General features: G+C 39.1%; 1 protein-coding gene across 4 annotated transcripts in view; it reads right to left on the bottom strand.

The window, feature by feature from the left end:
* Positions 1–15,733, bottom strand: part of Brd8 (bromodomain containing 8) — a 45,036-nt gene that overhangs the window by 1,898 nt on the left and 27,405 nt on the right. For 3 of the 4 annotated variants that reach the window (XM_010613761.3, XM_010613763.3, XM_010613764.3), the window contains 5 exons: positions 10,742–11,020; positions 8,990–9,259; positions 7,802–7,959; positions 5,707–5,796; positions 4,727–4,795 (listed from right to left, as the gene is read on the bottom strand). In XM_010613761.3, coding sequence (XP_010612063.1) covers positions 4,727–4,795; positions 5,707–5,796; positions 7,802–7,959; positions 8,990–9,259; positions 10,742–11,020 — 866 coding nt within the window. The remainder of the gene's footprint in view (positions 1–4,726; positions 4,796–5,706; positions 5,797–7,801; positions 7,960–8,989; positions 9,260–10,741; positions 11,021–15,733) is intronic. The other variant, XM_010613762.3, reaches the window with a different exon arrangement.

Genomic DNA, 15,733 nt, shown 5'->3' with positions numbered 1-15,733 from the left:
TGTTATAGGAATAGTGCTGGCCTCAGGCACCAGAATTATAAGGCAATCCAGCAATTGTTTGCTACACAGTAATTATTTGCTATTTATAATGTGCAGTTAATGTGTTAGGTATTTAATCTATTTCTCTAATACAAATTAAAAAGCTAAGTTCCATTTCATGGAAATGAATAACTATATAGTGATTTTTTTTTTTTGGAGACAGGATCTCACTGTGTAGTTCAGGCTGGGCTTGAACTCACTATATAGTTCAGGCTGGCCCTGAACTTGAGGTGATCCTCCTGCCTCAGACTCTCAAGTGCTGGGTTATAGACACATGCTACCAAGCCCAGGGAATTTTTTGTTTTTTTTGGACAGGGTCTCACTGTATAGGTTCAGGCTGGTCATGAGCTCCAGGTGATCCTCTTGCCTCAGCCTCCTGGATTATAGGCATGTACCATCATACCCAAATGAATATAGTGAATGTTAAAATAAATTATTTAATGAGACAAAAAGCACAGGCACAGCAGTGTGGACAGAAGATTGAACTACAAGAACCTACAGTTTAGTTCTAGCTCTATTAACTGTTGGCTGATCACAAGCAAGTGCTAACTATCCCAAAATTTTACTTTCCTCATTTATAAAATGAAAAGAGTTCATCTCTGCTAGTTTGAATGCTGGTAGCCAGGTGTGGTGGCAGCACTCGGGAGGCTGAAGCAGGAGGATCACTGAGGGCTACATAGTGAGTTCCAGGTCAGTCTCAACCATATAGCAAGACCCTGTCTCAGAAAACCAAAAAAAAAAAAAAAAAAGAATAGGACTAGTATCTTCATAAAAGGGGATTAAAGGACACACCCTTTGCCCTTCTGTCACTTCCCCCAGGTGAAGATGAAGCAATAAGGTACCATCCTGGAAGCAGACAGCAGCCCTTATCAGGTATCAGTTCACCTGGCACCCTGCCCTTAAACTTCCCAGCCTTCAGAACTATGTGAAGTTTCTATTGTTTATAAAGCCCAACCTGTGCTATTTTCTTATAGCAACAAAACAGACTAAGACAATCTCCAAATATCCTATTTCATGATCTATTATATTCTATCACCATGCTGGTTTATGACATTATTTTAGATGAACTACACTACTAAAATCCAAAAGACTGCACTTGCTGGGCACGGTGGTGCACACCTGTGACCAGCACTCAGGAGGCTGATGCAGGAGGATTACTAAGAATTTGAGGCCATCCTGAGCCACATAGTGAATTCAAGGACAAACTGAATTACAGAGCAAAACTATTTCTAAAAACCAGACACACACACACAATACTGCACTTATTCAAGGTTTGTAACTCCCATTTGGGTTAATATTTTTGCCTCGGTAGGCCTACAACTAAATGAATATAGGGTTCCTTTTTGTAGTTAGGCACTTTTCTGTCACTGGGACTGAAGCAGGAAACAAGGAGGATCCTGGCACAGATAACTCTTTAACACTAAGATAGGCACAAAAAGCAGCTTTTAATGAGGCCAGTGGCTCAGTGAGTGACTCCTGTCAGTCTTGAGAGCCCTGAGCAGACGTTTGCACTTCTTTATATACCTTTTTTTTTTACATCTATGAAACTTAATTCCATTAGAGTTTTCCTGGGAATACAGCAAGCAGGATTTACACAAAGCAGAGCAGTGGAAAGGGGGAGAGCAAAGAGTTCTGGCAGGATTTTCTGAGTCCATAACACTCCTTTGGTGACAGAAAAAAGAAGTTGTCATGGCTACCTAGGTACATTCTACAAAGAGCATAATTACCTAGCTAACCCTCAGTTGCTTAATAACATAGGTAACTCATAGTTGCCTAATAACACAATTAACTCATGGTTGTCCAATTTCATATGGAAGAGTGGTTTCTTCTCTCAGGATCAAATATCCAAGACAACTTTAATGAGGAGAGGTTTAATTTGGTCCATGATTTGGGGAGCATTCTGCATCAAGGCAGAAATAGCAAGGTAAAGGGGACAACAGAAGAAAGTTGTTCACCTCATGGCAGCCAGGAAGTACAGAAAAGGAAAGAGCCAAAGCGGAATATATACCCTTTTCCAAACTTAAGCCCTACTAACATACTTGTTTCATCCAAGCCCCACATCGGAACAGCACATTTCGCTATGAACTCATCAGTGGAATGACAGTTCAGTGCCCCTACAATCCAATCACCTTCCAAAAGCCCCTCCTCTGAATACATGAGACCTTTGGGGGATTTTTAATGTTTTTATTTAAATTTATTTTATTTTTTATTTGTGGGGGGCATTTTGGATCTCTAATACTTTTACAATTTTGCTCCAAAAGAATAGTATCAAAACTGGGCATGGTGATCTATGCTTGTAATTCCAGCACTCTAGGAGACTGCAGGGGATCCCAAATTTGAGCCCAGCCAGGGAAATTTAGCAATTTTGTGAGACTTGCTTCAAAATTTAAAAATGGACTGGGTGTAGCTCAGTACAAGAGTCCTGGTTTCAATCCCCAGTAACAAAAAGCAAAACAAAAAAGGAATAGTGTCCAAAATTAACAAAGGCTAATTTAAGAGTATAACGAATGAATCACATTACTTTAAAGGTCAATATTTAAAAAGAAATAGCTTGACTACTGTGATAAAAACAGAATGGTACTGGCAAAAACATTTCAGGATCAGTACAACAGATTAGAAGATGCAGAAACAACTCCAAACACACAAAGCCACCTCATCTTTGACAAAGGAGCCAATCACCCTCACTGGAGGAAAAATAGCCTTCTTAGTAGATGGTGTTGGAAAAACTGGCTTTCAATTTGCCAAAGATTAAAACTAGACCTGTATCTCTCACCACACATTAAACTAAAAGTGAAATCGATCAAAAATCTAAATATTAAAATAGAAACACTAAACCAGCTGGAAGAAAAGTTAGGCAGAACTCCTTGAAGACAATGGCATAGGAAAAGACTTCATGAACAAAACCTTAGCCGCATGTGAACTAACACAAAGAATCAACAACTTTTCTATTAAAAAGCTTCTGGCTGGGAGTGGTGGCACTTGTCTGTAGCCCCAGCACTCAGAGGCTGAGGCAGGAGGATTGCTGTAAGTTCGAGACCAGCCTGAGCTATATGGTGAGTTCCAGGTCAGTCTCAACTACAAAATGAGACCCTGTCTCAAAAAAAAAAAAAAAAAAAAGCTTCTGCACAGCAAGAGAAACCACCAATAGAGTGACGAAACAACTCACAATGCTGGAAAAACTTTACCAGCTGTTCCTCAAACCAAAGTCTACTATCTAGAATATATAAAGAACTTAAAAAAATCAGACCTCCCAAATTTAAAGACCCAATCTAAAAATGGGCAACTGAAATGAATAGACATTTCCCAGACAACGAAGTAGAAATAGCAAATAAACATATGAAAAAGTGTTCGGCATCACTGGTCATGAGAAGCAAATGAAAACAACACTGAGATTCTATCTCATTCCAGAAAGAATGGCTGCTATCAAGAAATCAACCAATAACAAATACTGGTAGGGTTGTGGGGAAAAGGAACCCTTCTCCACTTTTTGGTGGGAGTGTTAGACTGGTACAACCACTGTGTAAATCAGTATGGAAGTACCTCAAAGAACTAGGACTAGAAGTCCCATTTGACCCAGCTTTTCCACTGCTGGGTATCTTCCCAGAAGAATTAAAAGAATACCACAGAAATGTACATGCACCCATGTTTATAGCAGCACAGTTTATAACAGCCAAAACTTGGAAACAGCCCAATTACTCATCAACTGGAGACTGGATAAAGAAGATGTGGGTTTTTAAAAAAATAAAATGGACTACTACTCAGCCATAAATAATGAGAAACTAGAGACATTTATAGCTAAATGGATGCACATTGAGGCAATACTTTTAAGTGAAATAAACAGGACACACGTGTAAATACCAAATTATTTCTCTGGTATGAGAAACTGAAAGTGTAAATAAGGACCAAAATGTATAACAGAGAACCAGGGATTTAGCTCAGTGGCTCTGCTGCCTGCCTGGCAAGCACAAGGTCCTGAGTTCGATCCCCAGTACCAAAAAAAAAAAAAAAAAAATGTATAATAGATAGTGTGAAATAGGAAGAAAAGGTCCAAAGGGGAAGGAGAAGTGGAAGGGGTAGGGGAAGGAAAGAAAGGAAAGGAATAAATATGAGAAGAGGAAAAAAATGGAAACAAAGTCTTTTTGTAAATAGGGAGGGATGGAGGGGTTGAAGGGAGGGCAGAGGAATGGGGAAAAAAATAAGAACCAGGATATATCATGTAAAGGCACAAATTCCCAATGATGGGGCTACAGATTTAGCTCAGCAGCATAGCACCTGCCTGACAAAGGCAAGGTCCTGAGTCTGATCGCTGGTACAACAAAAAAAATTCCCAATGATGAATGTCATCATATTGTATACTTAAAATGTACCAATAAACTTAACGAATAAAAATAAATAAATAGCTTGAATTATCCTTTTGTTCCCTACATTACTTCTCAAATGAAGACACTGAATTACCATAACTTTATAAACTTGTAAAGTTTGTATGTAACATAAATAAAATAATCTAAAACATGGGACATAAAGAATTAAAACACAGGGCTGGGGATTTAGTTCAGTGGTGCTGCTGCCTGCCCTGCAAGCTGAAGGTCTGGATTCGACCCCTTGTACCAAAAAAAAAAAATTTTTTTTAAAGAGAATTAAAACGGATATAAAAGCAGCCAGAATTTCTTGACCACTTTTTACTGACCTTTTCACCACATCCATGTATCCTGGGGCCTGCTTTTCTGACACAGATTTCAGAAATGGACTGCTGAACCTGTTAAGGAAAAAACCCAGAGAGGATAAAGAAACAAAGAAAAGAATAAGCCGGGCGTGGTGGTGCATGCCTGTAATCCCAGAATTCTGGAGGCTGAGGCAGAAGGATCACTGTGAGTTCGAGTTCGAGACCAGCCTGGGCTACATAGTGAGTTCCAGGTCAGTCTCAACTATATAGTGAGACCCTGTCTCAAAAAAAGAAAAGAAAAGAATAGTTATGAACAAGAACACTTAAAAACTGCAGAGTATGGATCAATTCTTGTTAGACTTGTTAGGGGAGTGAGGGTCTATGAAGAGTGTAAGGAAGAAATCTATTAGTTTCCTCTTGCCAGACTTTTTCGCTTTTTTTTTGTTTGTTTGTTTGTTTGAATATTTTTGGTGGTACTGAGGAATTCAACCCAGGATTTTTGCACTGAGGTATATCTATTCCCAGCCCTTTTAAAATATTTTAAAATAGAGTCTCACTAAATTCCTAAGTTTCCCAGGCTGGGCTCAAATTTGTAAACCTCCTGCCTCAGGCATCCACACAGAAAGTTTTAAAAACTTGTAAAATATTTAACTAGCATCATAATCCACTAACCTTGTTCAATGCTACGATGGCCTTATCTTTATTTAAAAAGAGAATCCATTATATTAGGAGACATCCACATTTAAGCATGAAATACCATTTAATAGTAATTCATTTTTAGAGGCAATTCAAATGGCACAGAAATCAATTCTTGTCCAGACTAATGAAAGCAGCGTAGGTACTTATGGTTAAACCAGTCTTAAAGGAACTGTTCTCAACTATGGCTCATGTGAAGGATGAATATATCTCCTTTTATGATTAAGCCCTAATATTTTACGGTTAAGCCTAATGTGGGTTTACTGCCTCTGTTCTAAACTAATCCTATTACCATTTTGGAGACATACCTGTGACTAGCAACCATTTTCCAGACTAGCAAAAGAGTCTTCTTAAACGACAAATGATTCTGAACAGGGTCACCTTGGTTTAGATCAGTCCTACAGGATACAAAAGGACAGAAAAAAGCAACTTCACAAATGGTACTTTCTCCCAGGTGGGTGGGTAATGAGGTTTTTCTCAAGGGACAGTGTTCCTAATTAACATCTGAAGGAATATAACACCACAGGAATAAAAATGTACTTAATGCTTCCATAGGAACCACACACTGTGAATATTTCTCATTTACTATTAGTCTTTTTATCAAGTATAGTACAAATATAAAAATGCTTGTCCCTTTTCCAATCTTACTGATTTGCTTTGCAGCACCTGTGACTGTAAACAATTGGTCTATGAAAGAAATCTTGGTTCAATTATATTCCCCAAGTATCCTATACAGAGCCTGGCAGACAGAAGGTGTTCAGTAAGTATTTGGTATATTAATCTGGTCCTGTTTTTATGCAGAAATATGCCACCTTTTCCATATTTCCATAAAAGGAAATATTTGGCTTCATAAATCAAATAATTATATAGTGAATAATTATGTTACATGGTGAATGCTACACAATTTCACTATTTTTCCTTTTCATTCACCCCTACATAGTACTTTTAAGATACTACCTATGAAAAGTTTACTTCTTCTCAGGACCTTTCCTTCCCTGAGCCAATTTGTCTGATTTACTTAACTTTCCTTCAAAGGTGCAACAGTGCAATGTTTTATTTCATTTTATAACTTTCCCAGTTGAAAAGTTCTGTTTCCTGCAGATTTAAATACCATACTAAACTTTCCATTTTACCTACTAAATCATTCCTTCTATGAAGGTTCTCTTCACACCTAAGGCTTCATACTCCCATTCTGCATTATGTTCCAAGTTGTATACATCCTTGTGAGACCACAACTCTCATTATCTTTTTCCAATTTGAGGATCTCCACATAATTATTCACGTTCATTCTCACCTACACCTAAATCACTACAAAAATCATGTAATTTTACTATACAGTCCATTGCCAATGTATCCTTAAATGAATTATTTACAAAACTAAATGCTATTATTATACAACCCTATTAGTATAAAGCATTTAAAATAAATTTCTTCTTTCATTTCTGGTCCTAGTACTGATACAACTTCACTCACTCATCCATATAACAGGCACTCCATGTGTTCACTGTATGAAAGGGATTAACCCCTAAATTCTGTAACTCATAATTAACCTTTTTTTTTTTCTGATAGCATTAGGAATAGAACCCAGGGTAAGTGCTCTACCACTGAGCTACATCAACAGCCCTTTTTATTTTTTTGAGACAGTTAAATTGCTGGCCTCAAACTTGAAGTCCTCTTGCCTCAGCCTTTGAAGCACCCGAGATTACAAGCACGTATCCATGCTCAATAGCACCTGCCATACCTTTTAAAAAAATTTTTTTAACCAGGGATCAAACTCAGGTCCTTGTGCTTGTGGGGCAGACAGCAGAACTGAGCTAAATCCCAGCCCATACTTGCCATATTTAAAAAAAAAAAAATTCCTTGCCTACCTTTATTTCCACTTATATGGAAGTAAATGCCACACAACTGCTAGTGAAAATAAAAGCAAGGATGTAGAACAGGCCTGCAGACTGGCAATAGTGCTCCAAAGACTATAGTGTGTGATATAGACTAAAGGAGGAGCCAGAGAAGGGCCTACAGAAATAAAATATATATATAGATATATATAGATATATAATTTGGAGGGAGTTTTAGACAGAGTCTCGTAGGGCCGGGGATTTAACTCAGTGGTTCTGGTGCCTGCCTCTCAAGTGCAAGGTCCTGAGTTCAATCCCCGGTACCAAAAAAAAAGCCAAAAAACCAAAAAACCAAAAACAAGAGTCTCATTATATAGTTTAAACTGGCCTTGAACTCATTATGTAGCCCTAACTGACCTTAAACTCATAGCAATCCCCCTCAGACTGAGTGATGGATTAAAGGTGCATGCCACTATGCCCAGCTCTGTATCTATAGATCTTTTTTTTTTTTTCTTCCCTCTCCCAGGGCTGGGGATCAAAACCAGGTAGGAAAGCATTCTATACTTACAGTTCTGAGGAGTTAGTATGGCTGAAAAGGACATCCACCAGGGGAGTTTCCTGAATGCTGAAGCAATCATCAGAATCTCCTGAATGGGGCTGGTCTTCCAACTCTGAAGAATAACCTTCACCCTGGTCTTTCCCCCAGGATTCTTGCTGAGCCTCCCCCTGGGAATTCCAGGAAACTTTAGAAAAATATTTACTGGTAATTTAACTTGCATAAAATAAATGAAGGCTGATCTTCAAATGAGAAGAGCTCAATTATATACAGCCATAAAAGAAATTAGAGAAAGCTAACTTAACTAGGCCTAAATCAATGAATTCTTAGTAATAATCTTGGGTAAAGAATTGAAGACACTACTCTCCTACCCCTAGAATGAAAAAGCAGTATTTATTCAATTCTTGTTGGATGCCATACTCATCATTAACATCCCATCACCTCTTGTCCTAGAATTAAAAACTGTAGCTGACAAGCAATATTAATAATGACAATGGCCTTTAAAATTTTATTATTTACCATGACAAGGGACTATACTGCCTTATTTACATGAATTTTCTCATTCGTTAATTTATTTTGATTTTTTTTTTGTGGTACCAGGGATGGAACTCTGGTCCTTGCGCTTGCAAGTCAGGTGGCAGAACCACTGAGCTAAATCCCCGCCCCTGTTAATTTACTTTGAGAAGAGATTTAGCTATGTTGCTCAAGCTGTTCTCAAATTTCAGGCTCAAGTGATCCTCTTGCCTCAGCCTCAGATGGAACAACAGGTATGTACCACCAGCCCAAGCTGAATTGTCTCATTTAAATCTCAAAGCAAACCTACAAAATAGAGCTCTATTATAACATTTGTAGCAGAGAAAACTGAGATTTTGAAATGATCAGTAACAAAAGTACAATTACATAACTAAAACTAATGCTACCCCAGGATTTGGACCCAAGTAGTCTAACTCACTGGATTTAGTTTGTGTGCTCTGACCACTGGGCTCTGCCTCCTTATGAAGAACAGCGAGAGAGCCGGGCATGGTAGCACATTCCTGTAATCCCAGCACTCGGGAGGCTGAGGCAGGAGGATCCTGTGAGTTCGAGACCGGGCTACATAGTGAGTGCCTGGTCAGTCTCAACTACATAGTGAAACCCTGTCTCAAAAAACCAAAAAACAAAACAAAACAGCCAGACAACTAACAGGAGTTATTTGCTTACCTCTTCACTTTCTGTGGGTAGTACCTGAGTTGCACAAATATCTGAGGTGGCAAGAGTCACTTCTGGCTTTCTGTTTCCTCCCAATAACTTCTCCTCAGCTACTAAAGGGTCTACCTCAGCTAGATGTTCTTCAGTCTCTCTGTAGGACTCCCCTTCCCCTTTGGTAGCTTCAATTTTCCTTCCCTCTTGTTGCTTGGTACCAGGTGGAGGACCACAACCTTCACTTGACTCTTTACTGCTAATGCACAATGGTTCCATTAAATAAGCTACCTGCAATCAAAGTTTATTATTAGATGCATTAAAAACACCAATGGATGTGTGAAAAACTATAATAGTACATAAGATCCTAGTGAGATAATTAGCGATGCGAAATAGGAAGAAAAGGGTTAAAGGTGCAGGGGAAATGGGAAGGGTAGGGGAAAGGGAATAAGGGAAAAGAAAAAAATATGAAAAAATGGAAATAAAATGTTTGTAAACAGGGAGGAGAAGGGGGGTGAAGGGAGGGCAGGGACAAGGGGAAAAAATGAGAACCAAGACCTGTCATGTAAAGGTACAAGATCCCAATAATGAATGTAACTGTACTGTATACCTAGAATGTAGCAATAAACTCAATGAGGGGAAAAAAAAAAGAAACACCAATGGAAATCACCCTCTGTACATCAGCAATGCCACATGTTTGCATGGTCACTGTGATAGTCTGAGAAGGCAAATAGGTTTCTTTTCTTTTTTTTTTTTTTTTTTTGGTACTGGGGATTGAACTTGGTTGGGTCCTTGCGCTTGCAAGGCAGGAGGTGGAACCACTGAGCTAAATCCCCAGCCCTTAGTTCATCAATATTTACCAGGGATTTAGCTCAGTGGCACCGTGCCTGTCTCACAAGCGCAAGGTCCTAAGTTTGATCCCTGTACAAAAAAAAAAATTACCAAATATCTTACATACAAGTTTTAATTTTTCATCTGAAATGTCAACTGTGATCAACTGGGAGCAGCTGTCTAAAAAACTTGAAAATTTGTTCAGCTATAGACACCAGAGAGAAGTGGCAACATTTGAACTGGCTATTTTCTGATTCTGACATTGGTTCTCTTGAATGTGCTCAGTTGTAGAATTAATGTAAGTTCTCTGTTCAAATCTGTTTCTGGTCCTCAGGCCCTATCTAGGTTTAATAACCAACATCATCACACACCAGCACAAAACACAACCTTTGAAGCCAACATATTTTAAGCTTCAAGGAAAGTTTGGGCAAGTGTAACCTCCCATGACTGAAAGAATGAATTGCAAGGATACTTATAAGGCTCTTCTACATATAGAAATCTCACTCCCTATGATTGAGGCTCCAAGGATTGGGGAAGTGGGTGTGTCTTAAAACATGCATTCCAAGCCCGGCATGGTGGCGCACACCTGTAATCCCAGCACTCGGGAGGCTGAGGCACGAGGATCGCTGTGAGTTCGAGACCGGCCTGGGCTACATAGTGAGTTCGAGACCAGCCTGGGCTACATAGTGAGTTCCAGGTCAGTCTCAACTACATAGTGAAACCCTGTCTTAAAAAACAAAATAAAAAAAGCATTCCAAAAATGTCTTTGGTGCATATTCTGTATTACCACCAAATGCTGGGAACACAGAACGACCTTAGCCACTTCCATGGTGGAGCATTTATTTTAGTAGACAATTCTGAGGTAAAGACATGTAAAGCAAGTATTCTTAGAAAGTTGAGGTTCTTGCAGCTTTGGGAGTAAGAAGAGCTCATTATTATTACCTCAGAGAGAAACTGAAGGAGATTCTGGTGGCTGACTTGCTCTGTGTCTTCCTGAGGTTCCTTACTGCCTGCATCCCCCACAAACAGCTCACTTGGTTCTCTCCCTGGGCTGCTTTCCTCTGGTTCCTCCACCTCTGGATCCTCAATTTCTCTCCAGTTGCCCACATCAAGATCCAGACTGGAGTCCCAGGAGCTGAGAAGGGACCTGCAGTTGTTGCTCAACTCAGAGTTATTGGGACAGTCTCGTTCAGAATCCAACCAAACCCATTCATGTCCCATCTGTAAATATACAGAAAATGCATTAAATTCATTTAGATCAGTATTTTTAAGGCATCTCTATCTTCCAAGTTCAGCAGAAAGTGCCAGAAATTTTCTACTCATTAGTAGGAATATAAATTAACTAATTAAAGACATTAGGAGATAAAATATATTGCCCAATAGGTTTTTTACTTGGACATCCTCATTCTTCAAAAGGGAAAGAACTGGAACATAGCTAACAACAGATTCTGCCTATCTAGAATCAACTGCAACAAACTTTAGGCAGGCGGAAAAGGGATTTTTTTCTTTTGCATATTCATTTACCCTATTAATCATTAAATCCTCAGAACATACTTTAAGATTGCCTTTGGCATCCTTCTGGTCATATCTGTCACCTCTGAGAGTAAAACTGAAACGAGTTTTAAAACAGTCTTTGTTCATTTCATTATACTATTTTTTTTTCCTGGTACCAGGAATCAAACTCCGGATCTTGCGCTTGCAAGGCAGGCAGGGGAAACCACTGAGCTAAATCCCCAGCACTGCTTTTTTCTTTTTTAGTACTGGGGAATCAAACTTAGGACCTTGTGCTTGCAAGGCAGGCCGGTGCCACTGAATAAATCCCTAATCCTTATCCTGCTTTTCTTATACCTTTTGACAACTTTTAAGAAAATCTTTTCTTGTTTCTGCTTTGCCCTTTGCTTACTGCTACTTCCTTTAAAAAATGTTCCCAGCTACTTAAGGACACTGAGGCAGGACAAATTCTTTGCCAGCCTGAGCAACACAAGACTTTGTCTCCAAAAGCACTACTACTACTACTACTGCTGATAAATGCATATGTATTTTGAGGTTTCAACTTTATTTTCTATTGAAGTGGCTTCCAAATCTCTCCGCCTTTTTATAGAGCTGAGGCTCAAATCCAGGGTCTAACACATGCTGTGCAAGGTCTCTACCACCAAGCTACATTCCTGGCCCCCCATCTTTATTTCTTATATGCACTCTGCTGTCATTTCTCCATGCATCTAAGTCAATTTCCTTTAGATACCCTACCATCTGCTTCAATTTAACATTTCTAAAACTAAATCATTTTTCTATCTCCAAAATTATGTTCTCCCAAATTTCATCTCTATTTACCAGTACTACTTTCTTAGTCTATAAAAACCCAACTATTTCTTTCTCATATTCAGTAAGCAAGTCTTCCCAACTTTCTTCCACAACTTTTGTGAATAAAGGCTAGTCTCCTGGGTTGTTTTTCCTTCAGCACTAGGGATTGAACCTAGAGCTTATCTCAGTCTAAGCAAGTGCCTAACCACTAACTACACCCCAAATCCTTTTTTTTGTTGTTTTTTGGTACCAGGGATTGAAATTGGGTCCTTGCGCTTGCCAGGCAGTTGGCAGAACCTCTGAGCTAGATTCCCAGCCACCCCCAATCCTTTTTAAAATTTGGAGACAAGGTCTTCCTAAGTTGCCCAGGGTGATCTCAATTTTGTAATTCTCAAGCCTCAGCCTCTTGTAGTTGGGATTTCAGAAATGTGCCACTATGGCCAACTATTTTAATCCGATCAGCACTCGAGTCTCCTTCAGAATAGCTATCTCATATAAATTTCTCAATCTGCCAAGGTCTTCCCTAAGTTAGTCCTACTTTGTTCCCTTAACCAATATACTTCACCATTCCTTAGCACTGTACCCACTCGTATCATTTGTCTCCTTACTACGCCAATAAATACTATACTCTGGACTTTTTGCACAAACTTTCAATTTTCAGTGCTTTGGTGTTTGTCACAAGTTGTAAACTGCCTTGGTAATACACTTATTTCATTTTCAAATTCTTGGACTGATTAAATTCCATTTCATCATCTTACTGTATCTAGTTTCCAACCAAGCTTTATAAATAGTTCCATTTAAGCAGAATCAGACTTTTTGTGGTGGAGGGGATAGAATGGAGGGCTTCATGCTAGGCAAGTGCTCTACCACTGAGCAAAACTAAAGTCTTCAAATAGCAATACTAATTAAAAACTTTGACAGGCACTGTGGCACACACCTACTACTTGGGAGACTGCTACCTGGGAGATAGACGCAGGATGACTGAGACTTTGAACCCAGTCTAAGAAACATCTTAACATTCTGTCTCAAAAAAAAAAAAAGAAGAAAATACTCTATACACAAGTCTTACCAGGCTGGGGATTTAGCTCAGTGGTTTCGCCACCTTGCCTCTCACAAGTGCACAAGGTCCCGAGTTTGATCCCCAGTACCAAAACAAAAAAACTCAAAAGTCTTACCACCAGGGATGTAGCTCAGCAATGCAATGCCTGCCTGGCAAGTGCAAGGTGCAAGGCCCAGGTTTGATTCTCCACACCAAAAAAAAAAAAGAAAAAAAAAAGCCCTACCTACGGGAATAAGAAGGAAATTAATGGAAATGCCCTCTCCTGAACTATTATTTACAGATAGTACTAAGACAAATTATTACTTAGATAATGGTCAATACTACCATTTAAAATCTTGAAGCCGTGACATGAACAGAATTTTAAAAACCTTAAAACTTTCTCAAACATTCAAAAAGGTAAGATACTATGAGAAGTAATTTTAAGACATTATAAATTCAACCTTAGTTACTTACCTCTTCTCAGCTGCAGCAACAGCTCATAAGACCATCTTTCCCCTCTAAACAATCTCACTCTCACATTAGTTATCACGCAAGCCCCAAGTTCTGAATTATATACGCACATGCACGCGCGCACACACACACACACACACACACACACAAAGGACACCGAAAAGTCTAGAGTTTACATTCATTTTATTTATTTTATACATACACATTTCACAGGTTTACTTTTAAAGTCTGTACATTTCACAAGACAGTACAAACCAGCTACAATCTGTTAGCTACACTTTGGGCATTAACACAGCCCATGATTTTTGCCCTAAAACAGGCAAATGTGCTATTCTAACTCTCTGAGAGAGATTTTCTCAGCTCGTGTCATGTGGCCCACGTGCCTCCTCGTGTAACTTCCAATTCCAGAATCGGGCCCACAAGCCCAAGCTGTATCTTGTTTACTTGTTTCAGGTTCAGCTCAATGATACTCTGAAGTTTCACTTTTTCATTTTCATGTCTGCTTCAATGGCACAGCGGCGTCCCCTGGTTCCCCCATCCTAAGTAATGACAAAGAAAAAAGAAAAGGAGTGAGAGTGAGTTGGTTAGGAGCAATAGACAAGATGCAAGAGGAACGTTGGGGATTTCCTCTCTTAGGGGAAGAGGAGAAAATCAGCAAAAAATTCCAGAGGGATAAGGGGGCATATTTCTGTTTTCCCATAGATTACCTACAGAAACACCTGCTAGTTTGTGAAGGGAAATATAGGACAGAGTATCTTGTTCATGCCCACACAGAGGTACTTGGAATTCACCTGAGGTCCCACAGAATGACTATGTATTAGTCATCCCACCCAGGCCCAAATTATGTGCAAAGGAACAGGAAGAATAAATGAAAGGTTGGGAGAGTCAGAAAGGGCAGGGATAGTGATTCTTGGCTAACATACCTGTCCAGCTGTTGATCCCTATAAGAAAGGCCTTTCCTGCAGACTGACCCTGGCACTAGCTCCCTAGCACCTCCTGACAGTTGTTTTCCATGAGATCAGGACAATCAGGCTTCTTTCCATCTGCTGCTCTCTCCCTGCAGCCCAGCTCCTTCCTCTTGTGCAATACTTTGCTGTCTTCAATAGATAAAAGGTCCTATTAACCAGCCTTGTAATAGCCAGACAACAGTTGGGGATCCAGAGTCACGGTTGCAGGCCAGTAAGAAAGAACGGAGATCGTAGTGTTCTGTCTGTTGTACAGGCTGAGAGGCCTGTAGGCAAGATGAACTAGTGAACACTTTTGCTGGGCTAGATTATTTTTACATTTTTTTCCTGGTATGGGGATCAAGCCCATACCAGGGTTTCAGCACATGCTAACCAAGTGCTCCACCACTGAGCTACTTTCCTCATTTTTATATTTTTAACATACTAATATTCTACAATTTTTAGAGCTCATGAATATAAGGTGTTTATGAGGCAACAGTAAGAATAAAAATACCACCTTGCACTTGGATAACGCTTTTAATTTTTTTCCAAATCATTTCCATATTTATAGTCTCATTTCATCCTCACAACATCCCTGTGAGGTAGGCTGGACAGGTACTTCAGTATATTAGTTCTATCACACATATGAGGAAAATAAGACCCCAAGAATTTATCCAAAGACCTTACTTAACAGAGTATTTTGCCTGATGCCCCTTTCATTATATCATGTCTTACTACTCTATAATGAACAAGATAGAATCATTTAATCCACAGAGGAAAAGAATAAGTTTTTAGAGTAGCTCTACTAAGCATATCTATAATTTCATCAGTAAGTACTGTATGTAGTTGTCAATGTTATTGAGATCATTAGCTTAAGTTTTACTGTTTGTGCATCTGGAATTAAGTCTTGCAAATTACTTTTAGGAAAAAAGAAAAACTGTGTGCTATGTATTTGCCAGTATGAGGAAGAACACCAAAAGTCAGGTAGCAGCCGCACCTCTGAGCAATCTTTTATTTTTAAGGAAAGTACTGATAAATGATGGAGTCAAGAAATGAAGAGCACATTTTTTACCTCTCTACTCCAAAAATATTTCCTTTTAGCCCAATGATCTCATAAATAGTCCCTTACCCAGCCCCGACACACACACACACACACACGCAAAAAAAAAAAAAAAAAAT

The sequence above is a fragment of the Fukomys damarensis genome, unplaced genomic scaffold (genome assembly GCF_012274545.1).
Source record: "Fukomys damarensis isolate Sample0158 unplaced genomic scaffold, DMR_v1.0_HiC HiC_scaffold_3, whole genome shotgun sequence".
Classification (NCBI taxonomy): Eukaryota; Metazoa; Chordata; class Mammalia; order Rodentia; family Bathyergidae; genus Fukomys; species Fukomys damarensis.
This window is presented reverse-complemented; position numbering and strand designations above follow the sequence as displayed.